Source organism: Musca domestica, unplaced genomic scaffold, assembly GCF_030504385.1.
Source record: "Musca domestica strain aabys unplaced genomic scaffold, Musca_domestica.polishedcontigs.V.1.1 24, whole genome shotgun sequence".
NCBI lineage: Eukaryota > Metazoa > Arthropoda > Insecta > Diptera > Muscidae > Musca > Musca domestica.
Genome location: NW_026712272.1, coordinates 10145072 through 10166681, shown reverse-complemented (window position 1 = coordinate 10166681; position 21610 = coordinate 10145072). Strand labels below are relative to the sequence as shown.

Below are 21610 nucleotides of genomic sequence, written 5' to 3'. Positions count from 1 at the left end.
AATTTAAATATAGGACAAGACAGAATCAAAATATGGCAACCCTATGAAAATATATCTGTTGTTATGATATCACAACAACATAGTTTCCAATGTTAACTGATTATTTTATGACTTATCGCTGAAAACAAATCCAACCATGGAAAAAAGAGTTTGGAAAAATTATAGCCCGAAATTCCACTAATATTAAGGTATACTTTTCTCAACAATTACTTTATGTATTAAATACATGTTTACATATATGCCATGGTAGAAAAATACAGGTAGATGCATCAACGCTTGGGAGCATTGATATGTCAAAAATTTTTAAATTTCTTTTCAAATAAGTAGAATTTTATTTGTTTTCTTATACGACAAAAACCGTGGGTTGTAAAGATATGCATTTTTCAACAATTTTTACAAATTTAAATAATTTTTCATTCAACATTTTTAATACCAAAATTGGTTTGACAGTTCATTGTCCCAGCAGCTGCGTCGATGCGTCTACCTATATTCTTCTACCATGATATATGCACTTAATGAAAAAGTACTCTGCCACGACTAGTTTGACATCTAATGTATGAAAATACACTTACAGCCAGTTCCACGATATCGAAAGAACACGTTCGCACAACTTTTACACGACAAACAGCTGATTTCCGTTCCACTAAAATCTATCAGAACGAAAATTTGCACGAAAATCAAAGCGAACGAAAACGTAAGCATTTCAGTGTAATTTTGCGTTCCACTATCTTTTTTCTTTCGTACGTATGCGAACACAAATGTCAAAATCAGTCACTTGTGTGTTTGCTATCGTATAATAACAATTAAGGAAAATTGTTTTAACATAAACATTGCTTGATTATAAATGGAAACAAAAATGTAAGTAAAAATAATAAATGCAATTTAATATGTGAACAACAAATATATATTTTTTTATTTTCTCAATTCCAGCACGAAAAAATCATCAACTACAAAGCAGCGGGCACTAGTTGAGTAAATGGAGGAGAATCCTGTGTTCGCCAGAGGAATGCCAATTTTTGGAAGCAGCAGAAGAAGTTTTAAATCGGGGCGGATTTGGTTAGTTCTGCAACCGGGCACCCACTTCTCTTCCATCATATCCAAAAGAGCCCGAAAACTTCCTTCGACACACGAAAGTTGGCCACAAACCTAGAAAAAATCATTTTTTATTATTTCAAAAATGTAAAAATACAATCATACTTACTGGTTGTTAGGTACTTCAAATAAAGCATCTCTTAAATGCCTCCGTGGCACATTTCGAACCTCCTCCATAAAAAATAGGGCTACGGAAATATTCTTTTTTTTTTATTTTCTAAGAGCACAAATAGTTTGAACACAATCACTAGAAATTTTATTTTGTTTGTTTATTTACAATTTGTTTGTTTACAACTGAAATGTCAGTTGAGACAGAGCCACTGCTGCTTTTTCGCGTTTAAATTAGACATTTGACGCTTTTTTTGCTTTATTTCGCGATTAATTTTTCCAAAAAAATATTTAGCAACACTGAATCACGTAAGGCTATGCGAAAGAAAGAACGAAAGTTAGTGGAACGCATTCTTATACGAAAGTGAGTGAGTAGCCTTCGTTCGCACAAATTTTCTTTCGAGATCGTGGAACAGGCTGTTACAGCCTGTTCCACGATGTCGAAAGAACACGTTCGCACAACTTTTACACGACAAACAGCTGATTTCCGTTCCACTAAAATCCATCAGAACGAAAATTTGCACGAAAATCAAAGCGAACGAAAACGTAAGCGTTTCAGTGTAATTTTGCGTTCCACTATCTTTTTTCTTTCGTACGCATGCGAACACAAATGTCAAAATCAGTCACTTGTGTGTTTGCTGTCGAATGATAAAAATTAAGGAAAATTGTTTTAACATAAACATTCCTTGATTGAAAATGGAAAGAAAAATGTAAGTAAAAATAATAAATGCAATTTAATCTGTGAACAACAAATATATATTTTTTTATTTTCTCAATTCCAGCACGAAAAAACTACACAGCTGCGGGCACTAGTTGAGTATATGGGGGAGAATCCTAAGTTCGCCAGAGGAGTGCCAATTTTTGGAAGCAGCAGGCAATCCCATGAAGACCACTGGAAGACACAAACCTAGAAAAAATCATTTTTTTATTATTTCAAAAATGTAAAAATACAATCATACTTACTGGTTGTTAGGTACTTCAAATAAATTCGAAGCATCTCTTAAATGCCTCCGTGGCACAATTTGAACCTCCTCCTCATCATCCATAAAAAAATAGGGCTACAGAAATATTCATTTTTTTTTCTTTTTTAAGAACACAAATAATCTGAACACAATCACTAGAAATTTTATTTTGTTTGTTTATTTACAATTTGTTTGTTTACAACTGAACTGTCAGTTGAGACAGAGCCACTGCTGCTTTTTCGCGTTTAAATTAGACATTTGGCGCTTTTTTTTGCCTTATTTCGCGATTAATTTTGCCAAAAAATATTTTGCAACACTGAATCACGTAAGGCTATGCGAAAGAAAGAACGAAAGTTAGTGGAACGCATTCTTATGCGAAAGTGAGTGAGTAGCCTTCGTTCGCACAAATTTTCTTTCGAGATCGTGGAACAGGCTGTTAATATAGGTATATAGGCTATCACAATAAACATGGTAGAAGAATACATGTAGATAATATATTAACTTTTATTTAAAAACGCCTAAAAGTATGCTTCATAATCAATTCATAAAGTTGAAACAACTGGGTGACGCAGACGTTTTTATTTTGACTGCTGTTATTACTTTCCAGTGACTGGTAGCTGTGTGCTCATTTCGAAGCGATTAACAATCTCGTCCAATGATACCAAGGGGAAATACTACGTTAACGGAAAATGTTTAATGAAATTTTCAGAATAAAAAAATGGATGTTTACGCAAAATGTTTCTCATATGCTTTATTTAGTCTTGAAATGGCTATTATTTTAGAAATTTGAAAATCAAAATATCCATAAACGATATGAAAGACTCCTATGCGATGATTCGCTTGAGTCTTCTTCGAATTGCGACCCCTTTTCACTTCAATTTTCATAATTTATACAAAACTATGTTTGGAATTATACTTACGTACAATTAGACAAATACGTTTATTTAAAAAGTATATTTCATTTTTTTTTTTCAAAATAATGTTCAATGGGTATTTTTTGCTTTCGTACATATGATCATCATCCCATTGATGATTTGCGCTTATCTTATTTTTTTTTATGGTAAATCGCATCAACTTTTAACTGAGCACGCAGCATATTAATCATCATCGTAATACCATCGTTGGAAGGAGAAAATAAATCAAAGTTAATCAAGAAATTAAAAAAAATGAAACCCAGTTTACAAAAAAATAGAAACTATACATATCTAGTGAAGAGCAGTAAATCTAGATTTAAATACTAAATATCTAATATTAATTAAGAGACATGTGAGAAAAGTGTGTGGTAGTGTTATCAACGTGTAGAGATTTAGGCAGGTGGAATTCCTGTGGCACTACCGGGCGCCACTGGGGCTGGAGGCGCAGCAGTTGGTGTTGTTAGTGAGGGGCCGGCAACATTTGTCGGGGCAACTGAACCTGCTGGATTTGTGGCGGCTGCTAAAGGTGGCTGTGCCGTAGGGGGGACACTAACAGCTGTGGCCTCGGTAACTCCAGTTGTGGGTGGAATTGTGGTTGGCGTTACTGTGGCAGCTGGAGTTGTATCTGCAACAAAAACGTTTTCAATATATTTCAATTTTACTGTTTATTTATTTATTACCCATTGGAGTTGCAGCTGGAGCGGTTGGGGGAGCACCTGCGATGGGAGCACTTGTATTAGTGGCTGGACCTACATTTGCGGCAGGTGCTGCTCCGGGTGTGGCACCCGCGGCATTAGGAGCTAAAGGTCCTCCTGCCGCTGTTCCCGTTGTTGCACCAGGTGCATGTGGAGCGGTTGAAGGTCCACTAGCCCCACCAGTGGCCGCATTTGCGGGTGCTGGTGCCGATCCTGGCGCTCCTGATCCTTGCCATTGCTGTTCCTGCTGCAAACGATGGTGTGCTTGCTGACGTGCCCTAAATTCGGCAGCTTTCAATTGTTCCAAATGGAATTGTTGACGCTCAGCAATTAACTGTTGCCTTTGATACTCCAAACCTTCACGTTCTCGTTCCATTGTCGTCTCCAGCTCTTCAAAGTGTCGCAATTTTATTTCCAATTTTTTCATTTGAGTCTCTACCAAAAGTGCGACTAAAGACTTTATTTTACGTTCTTCCAGGGCGGCCAAATGTTTGGCTTTCACAGCTGCCGACGCCAGAGCTGCAGCGGCCGCTGTCTGAACATTGACTTCATTGAAAACTTGTTTTGTGGGATCGTTTGCATCTTTGTTTGTGGAATTATCAATAGACGTGGTACCATCTCCACTGTTTTCGGTTTCTGTCTTAATATCCTTGGGTTCCAAGCTGGCCGTTTCTAGAGAAGGGAAAGGAAAAAATAAGAATTAAGTGTTAAAACAAATTTCCCAGAAATTAAAGAAAATGTGATTGTATTACTATCATCTTTTTTATCGCTATCATTCTCTGTTTTGTCTTTGTCTTTTTCATTTTCATCTTTTCTATCTTTGTCTTTAGTACTATCCTCAGTAGTAGCGGTAGAGGTGGCATTGTTTTTGGTGGGATCTTTTTCTGCATGCAGGAGGGATAATGTAAGAATGGTGGTGGTATAGCAGCATTGAGGATAGCAACAGAAATGTTACGGAAACCAAAAAATAAACAAAACAAAAACAAGCATAAAAGGGATTGGGTAAAACAAAAATAGGTAAAAACATAAAAAACCAATTAATTTATTAAAAAATCTACATCGCCGAGTTAAAAACTTCTGCGTGTGAAGCATATAAAATTTTTGGAATTTGCCTTACCGTCTTTCTTGGAGAGGTCTTTCATTTCCTCATCAGCCGTTCCCGGTGTGGACTGTTGTTGCAGTGTGGGGTTATTTGGATCTTCATCGTCTTTATCGGTACCAGTACCGGCTATACCACTGCTAGCCAAACCATAACTAGGATTAAATTTACCCCCAGCCGATGCCTTTTCAACATTCTTCATATGGTTATCCATAATTGAAGCTGGCACTTCATCTTTGATGGCGGCAAATTCTTCCATGGCCGCTTTAGCTGCAGCGGCTGCCACACGTGGATCTACCACCGAAGCCAAAAATGCCACGGTTGACATGATGGGATTGCCCGATTTACTAAATGGTATGGGCTGACATCCCAAAGGACCCAAAAATCCACCATCATCCTCTAGATAGGGATCCTCAATTGGCAAACGTAAGAAATGCAAAATACACTCATCCTGAGTGCGAGTACCAACATGTTCACACACTTTGTTCCAGTCATCTTTGTACAACTCCAAACCCTCAAGTAAGAGCAAGGTCTCTTGATCAGTCCATTCTCTTGACATACTGGCGGCAGTACGGTTTCTCATGGCGGCTGGTTTTTTGGCATACTGATCCAATTTCAAACCAAACTGACCGGTTGAGGGTGGAATCGCTGCTCCATTTTCAGTTGGTTCAATTTTAATACCCACTGTGGGTGCCTTATCTAGTGAATCTTCTTTAATATCTTTGTTTGCCCCAGAGGCGGCGGCGGTGGCAGCTGCGGCACCGCCTGTTGGCTTCTTGTCCAAATCCAAAAGTGTCTTAGCAGCAGATGGTTGAGGTGTTTTTTGTGGATTTAAAGATTGTATTCCTGAAGGTGTATCCGACAGTATATGGAAATGAGATGTGGGCGGTGGTCCCATTGGAGTGGGACGTAACTCGGCATCGATTTGATAATTTATCAAACCCCATTGTTCCAGAAAGGCGTGCACCCTCATAATGGCACAAACATCACCGGCCAAATTACGGCGACAAGCAGTGCTTGTTAGGTATTCAGTTGGGTTCAAGCGATAGGTATCAATCATGAAATTTCTATAGGCCATGTAAATTTCTGGTGTTTTGGATTTGTTCTTGGAATTAAAGAATTCTGGCATTGCGCGTTTCTCGATGACATGAATGGAATTATAATCGAACCAAGCCGAATACGAGGGTACAATAATGTGATGAGTTTGTTCGGTGACGTTGTCTTCCATATCTTCTTTGGCAGAAGAAGAGAATTCTTGGGTATTACTATTATCACTTGTCTTGCCAGTTTGAGAGTTTTCTCCGTCACAAGCAGATAAGGCGTGCGTGCCGCTGCCACCAGTCATTTCATCATCCAAATCGGTTAGGGTGCCACCTAAAAATAACAATATGTATATTGGTACAGAAAAAAACGGAAAAAAATCGTTGCTTACCTTTAATGGGAACCATATCGTTGTCAGCCCGTGATTTACTGCCTGGTGCTGGACTGGCCGTCGACTGCAAAGTATTGCTCTTTATAACCTCCTGGAGATTTGTCTCCGCCGGTGGATCTTCCATATCACGCGTCAAATCCTCGTCCTCCTCATCGTTGCGAGATTTTTTATGCAAAACTGCCGGTGAACGCTTACGTTTACCCGACTTCGATGAGCTGGGTGATGGTGAACGTCTTCGCTTTTGCTTGGCAGCTGCTGGTGTAGCACTGCCAGCTACCTTTTTCTTTTCATCCACTCCGCCAGACATGATATCATCTATGGACAAACGCAGTTTATGTGTTTTCTTCTTGCCCATTTCATCCACTTCGTAATCCTCCTCGGCCATCCATTCGTTGTATTGTTCCAAATCAATAATCCATGTAGCCGAAACTCGCCAACGTTCCACCGGTGATTCGGGATTCTCAAAAAGATTATCGGGCAATTCCAAAGTGTTCACCGTCCATGTATCATATGACTCTGGAAAGTAATACCAATGCATCATAACATGATTGCCTCGCCTAAACACCGGACGGGCATATTCGTCTGGATGCGGATCCACTTCGGGATAAATAATATGAGTTGCATCATCCTCGTCTGACACGATTTCCACACGACGTATTGCCAAGATTTCCCTTAAACGTGTAGCCAATTGTTTGTCTACCTCGGGACGTATGTAAATATAGGGAATGCGATAGAGATCGGCCTCAATCAAGGCTTGTTCAATATCGATAAGCAATTGTACATTTGGATCTTTTCTATTGGGATTTTTTCCAACAGAGAAATCTAGTTTTTTGCCTCTTTGCTCAGCACGAAAACGAAACATGATGGAAAATATAACACACAGGCCACCGCCAGGTTTAAAATCCAGAAAACAGCGCATCTTAAAAGGGAATAGAAATAAAACATCGATTACAATCGCCGACACACACCCGCACAATGCATGATTGTCTCTACTTACCGGTATGCGCGTTGTTGGCTGTTCTTGCGAATTCTTGCCCAATCTTGCTTCCAAATATTGCAGAAATTGTATGAGCAACTGGGCCAAAGATTCTTTGGTAATGGGTTCATTGCTGCTGGCCAAATACTACAAAATAAAACAATTATTAGTCAAATTTTATTAACAAGCGCCATTTTTATTCATATGGACTGGATGTTTTTTTGGTCGCTTTGTTGTCGGCTGTCTTACCTTTTTACTATTTTTCTGCAGCCACTGTCGTATTGTCTCAAATCCCTGTAAAGATTCAGCTGAATTGAAGAATTCTATATTGGGACTTCCGTCCTTCTTGGGAGCAAGTGTGCACATATTTTCTGCAACTTATTATCAATTATTTTCACAATTTAAACAATTAATTCCACACACAAAATTTTTCTGTACCAAAAACGACGCAAGACACAATGTAAGTAACCGCGTAATCGAATAACGGTGTTAATATTTTTCGTGATTAGCAGTTAGCCGGCTATCAATTCGTCGTGATTGGTAGAGACCTCAACGCAGTTGCCTTGAATTTATCGACATCTTTTCCAGCAAAATATTTGCAGTTCTATCAACTATCCGGTTCAATCTACGATTATCATATATTTTATGATTTATATGCTATGATGATTTTAATATTTTTTTAATTTAGTGGTGTAAACACTATGCATACCATGGTTACTGCCTCAATGAATGAATCATTTAAAATACACAATGAATAATGCTATGTTCTCATTGCACGTTCAATCATGTTGTTCGCTCTCAGAATTAGGTACACGAATTAACTCGTACATACGGCGCGATTCGTAATTCACAGTAAAATAATTCCTTTTTTCAACAATTTTGTTGATTGATTTTAATGGGAATTTATACGAAAATACATCAAATTCTCACTAATATGTATAGAAGAAATTATTGTTTTTCTCCCAAAGATTTATTATATCTTTAATTTTACAATTTTCATTCATGTTTTCAATTTTTTGTGTAAATGTTGACATTTTGAACATATATTGTTGTACTTTTCTATTTTTAAATTCTGCTGGAGAGACACTTGTCAAGCTTTTTTTCTGCCGATACAAACATTTTGAAAATATTACCTCTACAACTCGTGGACAAAATGCGCACCTCAAATGAGAGAGAAAACAAAATTGAATTCGTTTGAATGTTTTTTACTTGTTTTTCATTTTATGAGCGTTTTGGTTATTCAAAATTTTGACTCTGTGTGTGTGTGTGTGGGGGGGGGGGGGGGGGGGGTTACCAAGACGTGTTCCGTTGCTTTCGTAGGAATATTGGGATGTGCGAAGTTTAAATAGATTCTGTTGATATTAGATATTCCAAATGTGGACCCTTTGTGGAAGAGGTATTAGTAGTTTAAAGTGGAACATGTCTGAATCCACATACTTTTATATAAAAATGTTTTTTCCACCATGGTTATATGGTGACATAACATGTCATGTCATGCCAATATTGTCATGTTGTGTTGCCAACCAATAATAATGGAAAACGAATTGCTGAATTAAAAATGCAGCATCAGAAAACATTCGGAATCTTTAAAATTGCACGCGCCACGGAATTTTTTGTGTATAAAAAATAATGAATATGGTAATTATTATTGATATTTATAATAATTTATATTTAATTTATTATTATTAATATAATGAAATTACTTACTTTTATACGACTTCTTTCTTTTCTCTCTTTTGCCCACGAAAAGTCTATGAGAATTATTTCTATAGACCGAAGCGACGGCCGCCGCCGCCGTTTATGACAATGTTGTATAACGGCCGCTGTACTCTCTTTGGGGCCTTAAAATGAACGACACTCATGGATTTGCCTGTCAGTATAAATTTGGAAGAACAGCGAGATGGCTTTCCCTGAAAATTTTGAAAATTCTAAAATAATTAAGAAAATTATTCGAAGTGTATTAAATCGGGCAAAACCTTATGTGAAATTGAAATAAATCCAATAGAAAATTGTGTGTGACCATTGTGAAGTGCCAAGGCAAAGTAATATCATACACGATGAAATAATTATGGCTGTAGCCTCTAAAATTACACGCAAAAATGTAAAGTGATGCGGAAAAAATCTATTCGTTGGCAGAAAGAAGGGAAGCAAGAAAAAAGGAAAAATATTCATGCGGAGCATACACAAATAGATATTGTCGGTGTTTTATACCAAAAAGTGTGGCAGTAAATTGAACAAACGTTTCTTGTGGAAACAAATACAAGTCCAACGAAATAAAGAAATTATTTTTCTTGGAGAAAAAAATTGATATAATAAGTGCTAGCAAAGTGGCTGAAAAAAGTAAAAGTACACATAAGAAAAAAATCTATTAACAGTTGCATTCTTTGTACATACATTTCGTGTGTCTCTCTCGCACACTTGGGCAGAGAGCAGCGCTGCTCTTATTGACAGAGTGTTTTGGCGTGCCACAGAAGAAGTTCTAAAAGAGAATAAGAGGTAAATATCAAAGAATCAATGGATAATAAAATTTGAATATCGTGTTTTATTTTATTGACAATTGTTTATTTGACGGCTTCCATAAAATAATACGCTTTGATGCGAGGGAGATGAAGCTTCGCTAAAAAACTCCTATTTATTTTCGGACCGGGACCATTCTTACATTTCGCTTGTACTGGTTTTATCATTTAAAAAATGTATGAATTTAGTACTGAAAAATTGCAACGCTTGTACGAAGGTGTGGGAATCGAGGACGCCGAAAATTTGTTTGTTTAGAAAGAATTAGTTTTGCCACGAATGAGGGATTTAGAGGAAGGCAAAAATAATAAGCATTGCCAGATCAAAGAAACTGTGTATGAATGCTGAATATCAACCGGCAATTTTTGCATACCAAATTAAATAGCGTACCGTTGTGTTTATTTTCTCTTTCTCTCTCATTGGTGACAGTTGAGAAGAAATTAATTATCTCAATAACGCTACGTCAGATAAACAGATTATTTAAGAATATTATAAATAATCATTCAGCATTGCGCTTTTGAACGTTCTCTGTGGAAAGTGGACGGACCGGTAAATTCTCCAGGTGTTGCAAGCCATTGTTTTGAGGACTTTATGTATAAATATTGCCATTCCTGAAGACATGGAAGAATTATGTGCATGTAATTTGGGCACCAGGGAAACAAGAGACGCTGTGGATGATACCACCGCTATGTACATGTAAATATTTAAATAATATTTAAATAACATAATTATTTTTATTTATATTATTTATTATTATTTTCGTTAGGTCCTGCCATGAGGACATTTTGTTTAATTTAGCTCCAATATTCTTAATTCTTGAGGTTAAATGTCAATAATATCCATTTACGTCAATATTCGTGAATTATTCAACCACAATTGACCTGTTAGCATCAATTATATATCCGCCCTCATAGGTATGAAATCTCCGGATTCCGAAATTCTTCTCGATGTTCATCTGGTTCATTGCTGATCCAATTTGCAATCGATTCATTTCCAATAAGTTTTTATGTTATTTAATAACATGTGTATCGCCTCTAGTTTCAGCACATAATTTTAATTATTTATAGATAACCAGAATATCCTTTTTCAGGTTACCCATTACCCTTATGTTTAAGTCATCTCATGTGTTCCGGGATTTCCCTTTCTCTACATTTGTTTATTACTAAAAAAATATATAATTATAAAAATATATTAAAAAATATATAATAAATATATAAGCCACACTGATAAGCTTTATTTAGAATAAGTCTTATCAGAATAGAACTGGTGTGTGTGTGTATGTTTGTGTGTTCAACACATTCATCGGATGTTAGCTCCCCCAATCCAATCCACATCCCCACACACAATCATCCATAATAATTTGCATCGTTTTGAGGCCACATGCATTTTCTTTTACTGATAACACCAAGTTTATTAGTGGTTAGCAAGCTAGCTGGCTAGCAGCTTGCTAGCTGGATTGGTTGGTTAGTGTTTGCTGGCGAGTGAGTGCCAGTTGTTGTAGGAACATTTGTCGTCGTGGATTGAATTTTTCCATATATTTATGGTGGCTAGCTGGCAGATGATTATGATTACGATTATGATTTGTGTCCATGTTTCTGATAAATGGCATGGGGGTTCTGTTGTGTGTACGCACCATCATCATCGTCGTCGTCGTAGCCACCATCACCACCACCAGCAATATGGCATGTGTGTACAGTACATACGTGATGTCTGAGGAATTAAAAACAACTAATGATGATGGCTATATTATTTCCATACAGTTTTTTTAAATGCCATTACTTACTCGACCACATTGGAATTTGATTCAATACTATTTCAACAAAAAATAATATTTGAAACACGATGAGGTAATTTTAGTTTTAAATAGACTCTGTTTGGTTTGTAATATTGTTGAAAACAAAACAAATAACAAACATTAGTAATATAAATATGATTGGTATTGAAAAAATGTGGCCCGCCAAGTCAGTGCGTATCTTTGCTAAGTTTGTTTTTAGGTAATTTTGGGTATATTTTATCGTTCTTGGTAGTGGGATTCATAAAGTGATTACAGGGTGTTGTTCAAGCAGAGGTGTTTGACTTCTCTTCCATCCTTACAATTAATTGTGGATTGTATTCGTGTTGGGTAAGGGGAACAATGTTGATGATAATTGCCAATTAAATTTGCAATTCTTTCTATTCCCTACACCACAATGTGATATTTTTGTATTTGCTTTTAAACGGGATGAGGAATGAAGGACCGTTGTACAATTAAATAAGCGTTGCCAGATCAAAGAAATATTTATGTATTCTGAATACCACAATGACGCCTACCCCAACCGCAAAGTGGGGAAAATGCCAATAAACAAAAATAAAAAGCGTTTTGTTTTGTCGCATTTATTTTATCATTGATGATAATTGAGAAATTACCAGTGCCGCATCAGAGGAAGAAATCATCCGATTTGAATTTTATCCTCAATGTTTCAGAGTAGCCAACCCCCCAATCGGCAAAATGGGCAAATTTGCCAATTGCATTTTTTTGCAAACAAAAATTAAAAGCGCGCCATTGCATTTATGTTTTTAATTGGGGACGCTTGAGAACTTTTTAATGCCTCATCGAGGAAGATATTACATAATATATAACATATATATGTTTCATTGGCTTTGATGTTTATTCCGAATGTCACAGAGACACCAAAATGGGGTACAATGACAGAAAAAAATGCATTTTTTGCAAACAAAAATAAAAAGCGTGCCGATGCATTTGTTTTCTCATTGGTTATATTTGAGACATTTCCAATGATAAAACAGAGTGATTATTTGAATATAAAATACAAATGTTTTATCTGATGTGATATGTATTCAGAATGTCCAATTTTAATTATGAGATTCTGCATTTCACAGATCACCAACCGCCAACTGGTAAAATGGCGGCTGCAAACAAAACTAAAAATCGTGCCGTTGCACTTGTTTTCTCATTATTGACAACTGAGAAATTACCAGTGCCGCATCAGAGAGAGAGAGAGAAAAATTAATGTTTCATGTGTTTTATCCCATTTAGAATGTATGTCTTCCAGTAAAATTTGAATATATGTTCCATTTTTCTTTTTCTTTCAGGTTTCTCCTCTACCAAGGATCATTTGCGATCTGTGTGGAATTGTCCAACAACTTGGTATTTACCTCCTTCTGACTACTGTCTTGGGTGTCTTGGTCTTGTGTCGTACAACCCATAGCAAAACAAATAGCAATGACATCAAGGTTTGTTGACCTATAACCATAACAACTGTTTAAATATAACCAATAACCTTGCTTTCTATTTTTAGACTTGATCGACTTTTTATTTTATTGGAGTCTGGTTCATCGGCCGTAACACGTAGAGCTGCCGCCAAACAGATTGGTGAAATACAAAAGTTGTATCCACAAGAATTACACACTCTGCTGAATCGTTTAATTGGCTATTTGTATAGCACCTCATGGGAGACACGTATAGCAGCTGCCCAAGCTGTTGAGGCCATACTTAGCAATGTACCCGAATGGAAACCGGAACTATATGCATCATCATCATCATCATCGTTGGCCATTAAGAAAGAAATCAAAAAGGAAGAGTCAACGACCGCCGACGAAGAGAACAGCTGCCAATCGAATGCCTCATCATCGGCTACAACAATAACTTCAAATTCAGCCAACAGTGATTACTACAAGGAACGCTATTTATCATTTGCTGAATTCAATTTGGAACAAGTCCTCAAGAAAGGTGCCCGCCTAATTGGTTCCGAGGGTATAGAATTTGATTTTAATGATGATGCAAAAAGCGATAGCCAGGGAGCCGGCGGCGATAATGCTGCCGAACGATTGAGCCGCCAAAGGGCTTTGCTAAATGAAAAACTGGGCTTGACTCAAGCCTCAAAATTGGGTGTAAATTTAACGGATTTAATATCCGATGAAGATATGATCAGATCGGGTAGTAATTATAATGTCAACGAAGAAAAGGTTCCAGTTGAACACATACTCAATATAAAACCCAATGCAAATTTAGTGCCATCCAATGGCCAACAATTGAGTTGTCGCGAAATAAATAGGGCCAAACGTAAGGCCAGACAAAATGCTGCGGCCCTAACAACTGCAGGCAGTGTGGTGTCAGCAGCAGCAGCGTCAGTTGGAGCTGCCGCCTCTACATCAAATGGTTCTTCGGAAGAACCGGAGAAGAAAAAATTGAAAACAGGCGAGAGACAGGATATATTTTACAGTTTAAATGGTAGGGAGTAAAAAAAGAGTAAAAGAGAAATTTTTATTAAAAATATGTAATTTTTTACAGATCCTGTCCCCGATCTTACCGGCAATTGGGTGGATGCGGTAAACTGGCCCTTGGAGAATTTCTGTGCCAGGCTTTATGTGGATCTTTTCAATGCCAAATGGGAGGTACGTCATGGTGCAGCCACAGCCTTGAGAGAACTGATTAATAAACAAGCCTCTGGAGCAGGGAAAAGCTTGAACATGACCCGAGAAGAGGTTAGTGTTTCATAAAAAATGTATTTTTATAAAATAATTAAAAATACTATTCCCTTTCCAACAGATGCAACACTATCACAATTTATGGCTGGAAGATGCTGCCTTGCGTTTACTTTGCGTATTGTGTTTAGATCGCTTTGGTGATTTTATATCCGATCAGGTGGTGGCACCAGTTCGCGAAACCTGTGCCCAAGTTTTGGGTACCATTGTCAAGGAGATGGAATCGAATAAAGTTCAAGAAATTGTCTACATCTTACGCACCCTACTCAAACAAAGTGAATGGGAAGTACGTCATGGTGGTCTTTTGGGTATGAAATATGTGTTTGTGGTCCGGGAGGATTTGTTGCAAATTTATTTGCCACAAACCATAAATGATATCCTCTTGGGATTGTTCGATAGTGTTGATGATGTTGGGGCGGTGGCTGCCTCGACACTGATACCCGTTGCTACATGGCTGCCAAAACTTTTAAATGCCACCCAGGTATCGTCCATAGTTAAGATGCTGTGGGATCTTTTGCTCGATCAGGATGAATTGACCTCGGCTAGTAATAGTTTTATGGGTCTATTAGCTGCCATACTTTGTCTTCCAAATGCCTCCGCATGGATACAGTGAGTGTTTTGTTATAACCTATAACAAGGAAATGATTTTTAATTGCCCCCTTTTTATTTACAGAATGGAACCAATGTCAACATTGATACCTCGCTTATGGCCATTCCTATCACACAGCAGTAGTTCTGTACGCAAATCCACACTCGTTACCCTACAAACTTTGACTAAAAACACTCATTGTCCCTTGGTAAAGTCAGCGGAAACCAAGGAAGCAACCGCAACCGTTTTACAGTCCTCAACAGATTTAACATCCTCGAATTTCAGTTTTGACTCGAAAAGTCTTAGACTTAATTTCGGTGTCATTGATTGGAATTGGAAACTCTTACAAGATGCCTTGCGTCATCTATTTCAACGTATTCTAGTCGAACCTCTGGTTGAAGTTCAGGATATGGCCAAATTGGTTTGGTTAAATTTAATTGCAAATGCTGATTTGGGTGCACTGCTGCATGCTGCCTGTCCCTATGTTTCATCGTGGATATGTTTGGCCATGCAGCCACCACGTTTGGCATTTGATCCCTCAATACTTATACATGCTGTGACACCCGGCGCAGATGCTAATAATGCAGCCACGGCAACACCAACACACCGCAGACGCCAGTGTAAATTGGCCGATGATTTGGGTGGTTCCAATCCCCTGTGTAATCAGAAATTATATTTGGGCGGCTCCGAATCGACACCCATTGAGGTACGTGAAAAGAACTATATCAGAGCCCGTATTACGGCCGCCCGTGTCCTTGGCTCTCTGTCACATTATTTGGTACAACCGGCACCCGGTGTCATCTATACTCCAGAGACTGAAAGTCCTATGGACTGTTATGCCAAAGTTTTATTAGGTCATTTGAATTCTCGTTCGGCTGTACAGCGTTTAGTGTGCGGCCTAATTATAGCATTTTGGGCCAAAAGTGATCCCAGTGTATGTCCTGGTCCGCTAAAGTTGCAAGAGAAGCTGCGTCAGTGTGTCATGGAATCGGTGTATTATGATGAGGTGGCCGTGGCATTTACAAGGTAAGACATTTAATTAGGTTTTGATATGGGTCTGGGGATGGAAGAGTTGTAGAAGGGTTTCAGTGGATTAGAGGCCCTTTGGAGCGTTCTGGAAATGTAACAGAGAATTTCCTTTAAAGCGTGTCTAAACATGAGAGACCATTTGTATGTTCTATAGAAAGACATCCAGGCGGTAATCTGTCTATTGGAGATCTCTAGAAAGGCCATCTCCAGAGGGTATTCTATGTTTAGAATGCCTTCAGAGGATATTATACGTGTGGAAGACATCTAGATGGGAGTCTTATGCATCGGAGACCTCCTGAAGATATACTGCATATAGAAGTTCTGTAGAATATGTTATATTTATAGAAGAATTCTTGACTAAGAGCAAAAGGGAGAAACCCTTCTTTGGCCATACAATTGAAGACATTTTGTTGAAGGTACTTTAGAGCCCGTCTAAATGTCTTGCCTTTAACAAATATTCGAGACGTAAGAGACCTTCTGAAAGCCTCCTAAACATACACGAAGTCTTGCATGCATTGAAGGTCCCTTTTTCTAGGATCGTTTTATTTAAAATTTCCATTCTTTTATGCATTTGAAGGTCCCTACATCTCCCTATTTTCTAGGATCGTTTTAATTAAAATTTCCATTCTTTTTTATTTCTCTTCCAGACTGCACCAGGAGACTCAGGATTTTATTGCCACCCTTAAACAATATAAAATTCCCATTAATGATTTTGGTCAGGCAAAAATTCTAACTTTAGATCAGATTGAAGCAGTTGCCTTTTCCCTTTCGGCTGATTTGCGTAAATATGCATTGAAAAATAAAATTCTCGAAATGTTGGAAGAACGTCGCAAAGGACTACAATCTTCATATCAGCAAACCTCCACAGAACAGTCTAACTATAATATTAGTACTCAGGCAGCGTTGGCTGGTGCCATTGTCTATTTGAAATGCCTGCCAGATAAATTGAATCCAGTCGTCAAGCCACTCATGGAATCGATAAAACGTGAAGAAAGCCAACTGCTACAGGAATTGTCATGTGAATTTCTTGTCACATTTATGGATCAAGTTTGTGATCGTGAACCTAGTCCCAACAATAAATTGCTAACCAATCTATCGGCTCTGCTGAAAAGTGATGCTGATTTTACGCCGAAAATTGTAAGTTTCGGCTGAAAGAAAAATTTCCAATGGTTTCCAACAACAACTAATTTTTTTTGTTTTTGTTTTTTTAGGTCCAAGCCCCAGCAACCTTATATCAAACTCCCGTACACAACTCAGCTGCCGAATGTGAATCCTGTGTTTATTATGGCATTTTGACACTGAGTTTACAGCAGAATTCTTCCTCGACACCGGCAGGTGGTAAAGTTTCCAACTCCTCCTCGTCAAACAATTCATCTGGTGGTGGTGGAACATCATCGATAACTGGTGGTGGTGGTACAGCTAGCACTTCCAGAGGTCCCGGTAGACCACCGCTAAGTGAAACAATTGCAGCCGCAGCTGCTGCAGCCGCCGACGCTGTTACTGCTCGTCATTATGTCAATGATTTGGAATTGAAGCGGAATCGTATACAACGCATTGGCTCGGCATGTGCCATTGTAAAGCTGTGCCAGCATTTTGGCAATAAACTCATGCAAAAGTTGCCCATATTTGAGCAATTGATATTTAACAAGATCCAGCAATTCATGACAGCCTTTCCGAAAATGGAATTATTAAAGAATCTGGTAATTGATGTGGGTCAGACAAATGATGTAATGACCGCCCTGCAATTACTGGAGGTAGCTGCACCGCATGTTCACAGCGATTTGCATGATAGATTTTTTGAATTACTGCCAGCATTGGGTAGTCTTATTGGTCATCCTCTAAAGGCGGTAAGTTAGCCAGGAGACCTTGATTTTTTATTTGGAAATAATTTAAAATTTTTTTTTTTTGTTACAGGTCCGCCACATGTCTGCCCGTTGTGTGGCCACATTGGCCTCTCTGGATCCATGCCGTGTAATGGATTTTGTGGTCAATCATATTATGATTCTCTTACCCAAAGTAGAGAATCCCATTGAACGTCAGGGGGCCATTGAGACCATTGAACGTGTGGTGGAAAAATTGCAAATTAAAATTGTGCCCTATATTGTGCTGTTGGTCGTACCCCTATTGGGTGCCATGAGTGATGTTGACGAGAGTGTACGTCTTTTGTCTACCCACTGTTTTGCCACTCTCATACAGCTAATGCCCTTGGATACTGTGGGCGGACAGCAGGGTAATGGCATCAAACATGAAATCAAATCGGCCGATTTACAGGCCCGAAAAACCAGAGATCGTGAATTTTTGGACTACCTTTTCTCTCCCAAAACAATACCCGACTACAAGGTCCCTGTACCCATTAGTGTGGAGTTGCGTTCATATCAACAGGCTGGCATCAATTGGCTTTGGTTTTTGAATAAATACAATTTACATGGCATTCTGTGCGATGACATGGGTCTTGGAAAGACTTTACAAACCATATGTATACTGGCCGGAGATCACTATCAACGTTTGGTGGACAAAGCCAGCCCTCTGCCTAGTTTGGTAATTTGTCCTCCCACCCTAACGGGACATTGGGTATATGAAGTGGATAAATTCTTAAAGGATCCCAAGATTTTGGTACCCCTACACTATGTTGGTTTGCCGGTATGTCGCGAAAAGTTACGCTGCTTCATTGGCACCAAGTGTAATTTGGTTGTGGCCTCCTATGACACCATACGCAAAGACATTGATTTCTTCAGCAGTGTCCATTGGAACTATTGTGTCCTCGATGAGGGTCACATTATTAAAAATGGCAAAACAAAAAGTTCCAAAGCCATTAAAATGCTTAAGGCCAATCATCGTTTGATCCTCTCCGGTACACCCATACAAAACAATGTCTTGGAATTGTGGTCGCTGTTTGATTTCTTAATGCCGGGCTTTTTGGGTACCGAAAAACAATTTATTGCCCGCTACTCTCGGCCCATCTTTACATCACGCGATGCCAAAAGCTCACCGAAGGAACAAGAGGCGGGTGTACTGGCCATGGAGGCATTACATCGTCAGGTATTGCCATTCTTGTTGCGTCGCGTCAAAGAGGATGTCCTCAAGGATCTGCCACCAAAGATAACACAAGATTTACTCTGCGAATTGAGTCCATTGCAAGAGCGACTCTACGAAGACTTTAGTCGAGTCCATTTGAATGCCGAAATAAAAGACTGTCTCGAAAATGGAGGTGATTTCAATGCAAAAACTCACATATTCCATGCTTTGCGCTATTTGCAAAATGTGTGCAACCACCCTAAACTAGTCTTGTCACCAAAGCATCCCGAGTATATGCGCATCACACAGGAGTTGCAAATGCAGCAGAGTTCCTTGAACGATATTGAACATTCGGCCAAATTGCCGGCATTGAAGTGAGTATTTTTTTTTTTTTTTGAGGGAAAGATTTTTTTTTATCAGTTGAAGAAAACATAAAGAGAGAGTTTTTGTGTGGAAGATCTCCAGAAAGTCTCGAGTGTGTGAGAAGTCAGGGGGACTTGTTGGAGTAGAGGAAGACCGGGAGATGATGTGTGTATGGAAGACTTCCAGGAGCATTTTTTGTATAAAAGGCCTCAAGAAGATCTTGGATAGAGAAGAGGTTAAGAACATTTTTTGTATTACAACAAGTAGAATAGTACCCGTCGACATTGCCGACAGATGTATACCCCAAGCTTTGAGTTATGATTAAAGAAACCTGGCAGACCTTCTATATATTTCATACCTTCAAAAGATCTTTTAAGTTTATAAGACCTCTGAGAAACATTATCTTCGTATTGAAGACCTCCAGCACTTTTTCTATATATTTGATACCTTTAGCATATCGTCCATATTTAGTCTCAAAAAAGTCTTAAATGTAAGGCATGTGAAAGGACTTACACAAGATAATCAGAAGGTCTTTTGGCATGGATGACCTGCTATAGATTTGATACCTTCAGCTGATCTTTTAAGATATAAGATTTCTAAATAGTCGCATTAAAGACCTTCAGCAGATTGTCTATATATTTGAAACCTTAAACAGAAATTCAATATTTCGAAGACCTCCAACATGTGGAAGGACTATAGAATATCATCAGACGATTTTTAGGTATAGATGTCCTGCACATGTTTCATAAAAAAAATTATTTTTTTTTTAATAATTTTGATAACGCCGCTGTAGATCTGTAAAGTCTATCTTTTGGTATTGTCTTTAATTGATTTGATTTCTTTTCTCTTTTTCAGGCAACTTTTGCTGGATTGTGGCATTGGGGTCCAAACCGAGTCCGTGTCCCAGCATCGTGCATTGATCTTTTGTCAGCTAAAAGCCATGTTGGACATTGTCGAAAAGGATCTGTTGAAGAAACATTTACCCAGCGTTACCTATTTACGTTTGGATGGCAGTGTGCAGGCTTCGCTGAGACAGGATATTGTGCACAATTTCAATACGGATCCCAGTATAGATGTTCTGCTGCTGACTACACAGGTGAGGTTTCCATTTTCCTTTACCTTCGAATGGAGCTTTATGAACAATTTTCTTTTTTTCTTTTACATTTTCTTCCATAGGTTGGTGGTTTGGGTCTCAATCTAACCGGCGCCGATACTGTCATTTTTGTCGAACACGATTGGAATCCCATGAAAGATCTGCAGGCCATGGATCGTGCCCATCGCATTGGTCAAAAGAAAGTGGTCAATGTGTATCGTTTGATAACACGCAAATCATTGGAAGAGAAAATCATGTGCTTGCAAAAGTTTAAGCTACTCACTGCCAATACTGTGGTTAGTTCGGAAAATGCCAGCCTCGACACCATGGGCACTGGACAAATATTCGATTTGTTCAATTTGAATGAACGCAACAAGGAGAGTGGTGGTGGTGGTGAAAAACAAACAGCGCTCTCGTCATCGGGTTCGGGTCAGTTGTCGATGAATGCCATCATTGAAAATTTGCCCGAATTGTGGTCGGAACAGCAATACGATGAGGAATATGATGTTACGAATTTTGTACAGGCCCTAAAGAAATAATGTGCATCCATCCGCCGCATGATAAATGTGTAGTTGTTTTTTTATTTTTGATTTGGGTGACATTTTTTATTGTCTCCCGTTTTATTTTCTATTTTCTTTTTTTTTTTAAATTTTTGATGAACTCTTCAAGTCGTTTCTCTTTTTATATTTTGTTTTTTCACCAGTTGACTTTTTTTTATTGTAAAATAATTTTTATGAAAATTTATATTTTTAAGGCAAACAAAAAAAAAACATTTTTAGACTTATACTCAAGAATTATATTTATGAAATGCTTTATTCTAAATGCTCTATATCAGCCAAATAAAGAAATTTCAGTTATGTGTAATTGCCGCCACGAGTATTTTTTTCTTATTTTTAATTTTCCATGAACATACAGGGTGAGATGAAAGGACTGCATCTAACTTCAGACTGCTGTCATTTCTACGCCACTCGTCCGATAGCTGTTAAAATTATTCCAGTAACAGCTCATTGTATTGTTGACAAGCGTACAAAAGCATTTGGGTGGGAATTTTCCAGAAAAAAACTTATTCGTGATGGAATTCAAGCGTGATAGAGATGTGATTTCTTCATATTTGGCTGGAAAACCACAAGTGGCTATCGTTAGAGCAATCCAGCATTTAAATATGAATAAATCTTTTGTGTCTCGTACCATCGCTCGTTACCGTGATACTGGTAGCGTAGCCCGACGTCAAGGAAGTGGACGGA

The 21610-nt window shown here is 38.2% G+C and overlaps 2 protein-coding genes and 2 long non-coding RNA genes across 5 annotated transcripts; 2 read left to right on the top strand and 2 right to left on the bottom strand.

Moving 5' to 3' along the window:
* The first annotated feature begins 1616 nt into the window (after window positions 1-1616).
* LOC131802781 (uncharacterized) lies at window positions 1617-2205 on the top strand. The gene is made up of 2 exons (XR_009342387.1): window positions 1617-1910; window positions 1983-2205. It is a non-coding gene; the product is annotated as an uncharacterized LOC131802781 (long non-coding RNA).
* Window positions 1934-2595, bottom strand: LOC131802780 (uncharacterized). Its single transcript, XR_009342386.1, has 2 exons — window positions 2164-2595; window positions 1934-2107 (listed from the first exon to the last, which is right to left on the bottom strand). It is a non-coding gene; the product is annotated as an uncharacterized LOC131802780 (long non-coding RNA).
* A 477-nt stretch (window positions 2596-3072) lies between these two features.
* LOC101893439 (SWI/SNF complex subunit SMARCC2) lies at window positions 3073-7757 on the bottom strand. Of its 2 annotated transcripts, XM_005188016.4 has the most exons (7): window positions 7528-7756; window positions 7300-7425; window positions 6303-7221; window positions 4889-6244; window positions 4524-4655; window positions 3757-4443; window positions 3073-3701 (listed from the first exon to the last, which is right to left on the bottom strand). In XM_005188016.4, the coding sequence occupies exons 1-7, from the start codon at window positions 7642-7644 to the stop codon at window positions 3469-3471; spliced, it is 3570 nt and encodes a 1189-aa protein (XP_005188073.1). In that variant the 5' UTR covers window positions 7645-7756; the 3' UTR covers window positions 3073-3468. The 2 variants fall into 2 exon arrangements, with proteins under 2 accessions (XP_005188073.1, XP_011294383.1); XM_011296081.3 differs by lacking the exon at window positions 4524-4655 and having other exon boundaries at window positions 7528-7757.
* A 1384-nt stretch (window positions 7758-9141) lies between these two features.
* LOC101893037 (TATA-binding protein-associated factor 172) lies at window positions 9142-21230 on the top strand. The gene is made up of 11 exons (XM_005188013.3): window positions 9142-9774; window positions 12886-13026; window positions 13092-14023; window positions 14084-14277; window positions 14342-14886; window positions 14951-15892; window positions 16543-17032; window positions 17107-17742; window positions 17810-19284; window positions 20129-20369; window positions 20450-21230. Exons 2-11 carry the CDS (start codon window positions 13016-13018, stop codon window positions 20903-20905), a joined length of 5922 nt encoding a protein of 1973 aa, XP_005188070.1. The 5' UTR covers window positions 9142-9774; window positions 12886-13015; the 3' UTR covers window positions 20906-21230.
* The last annotated feature ends 380 nt before the right edge of the window (window positions 21231-21610 follow it).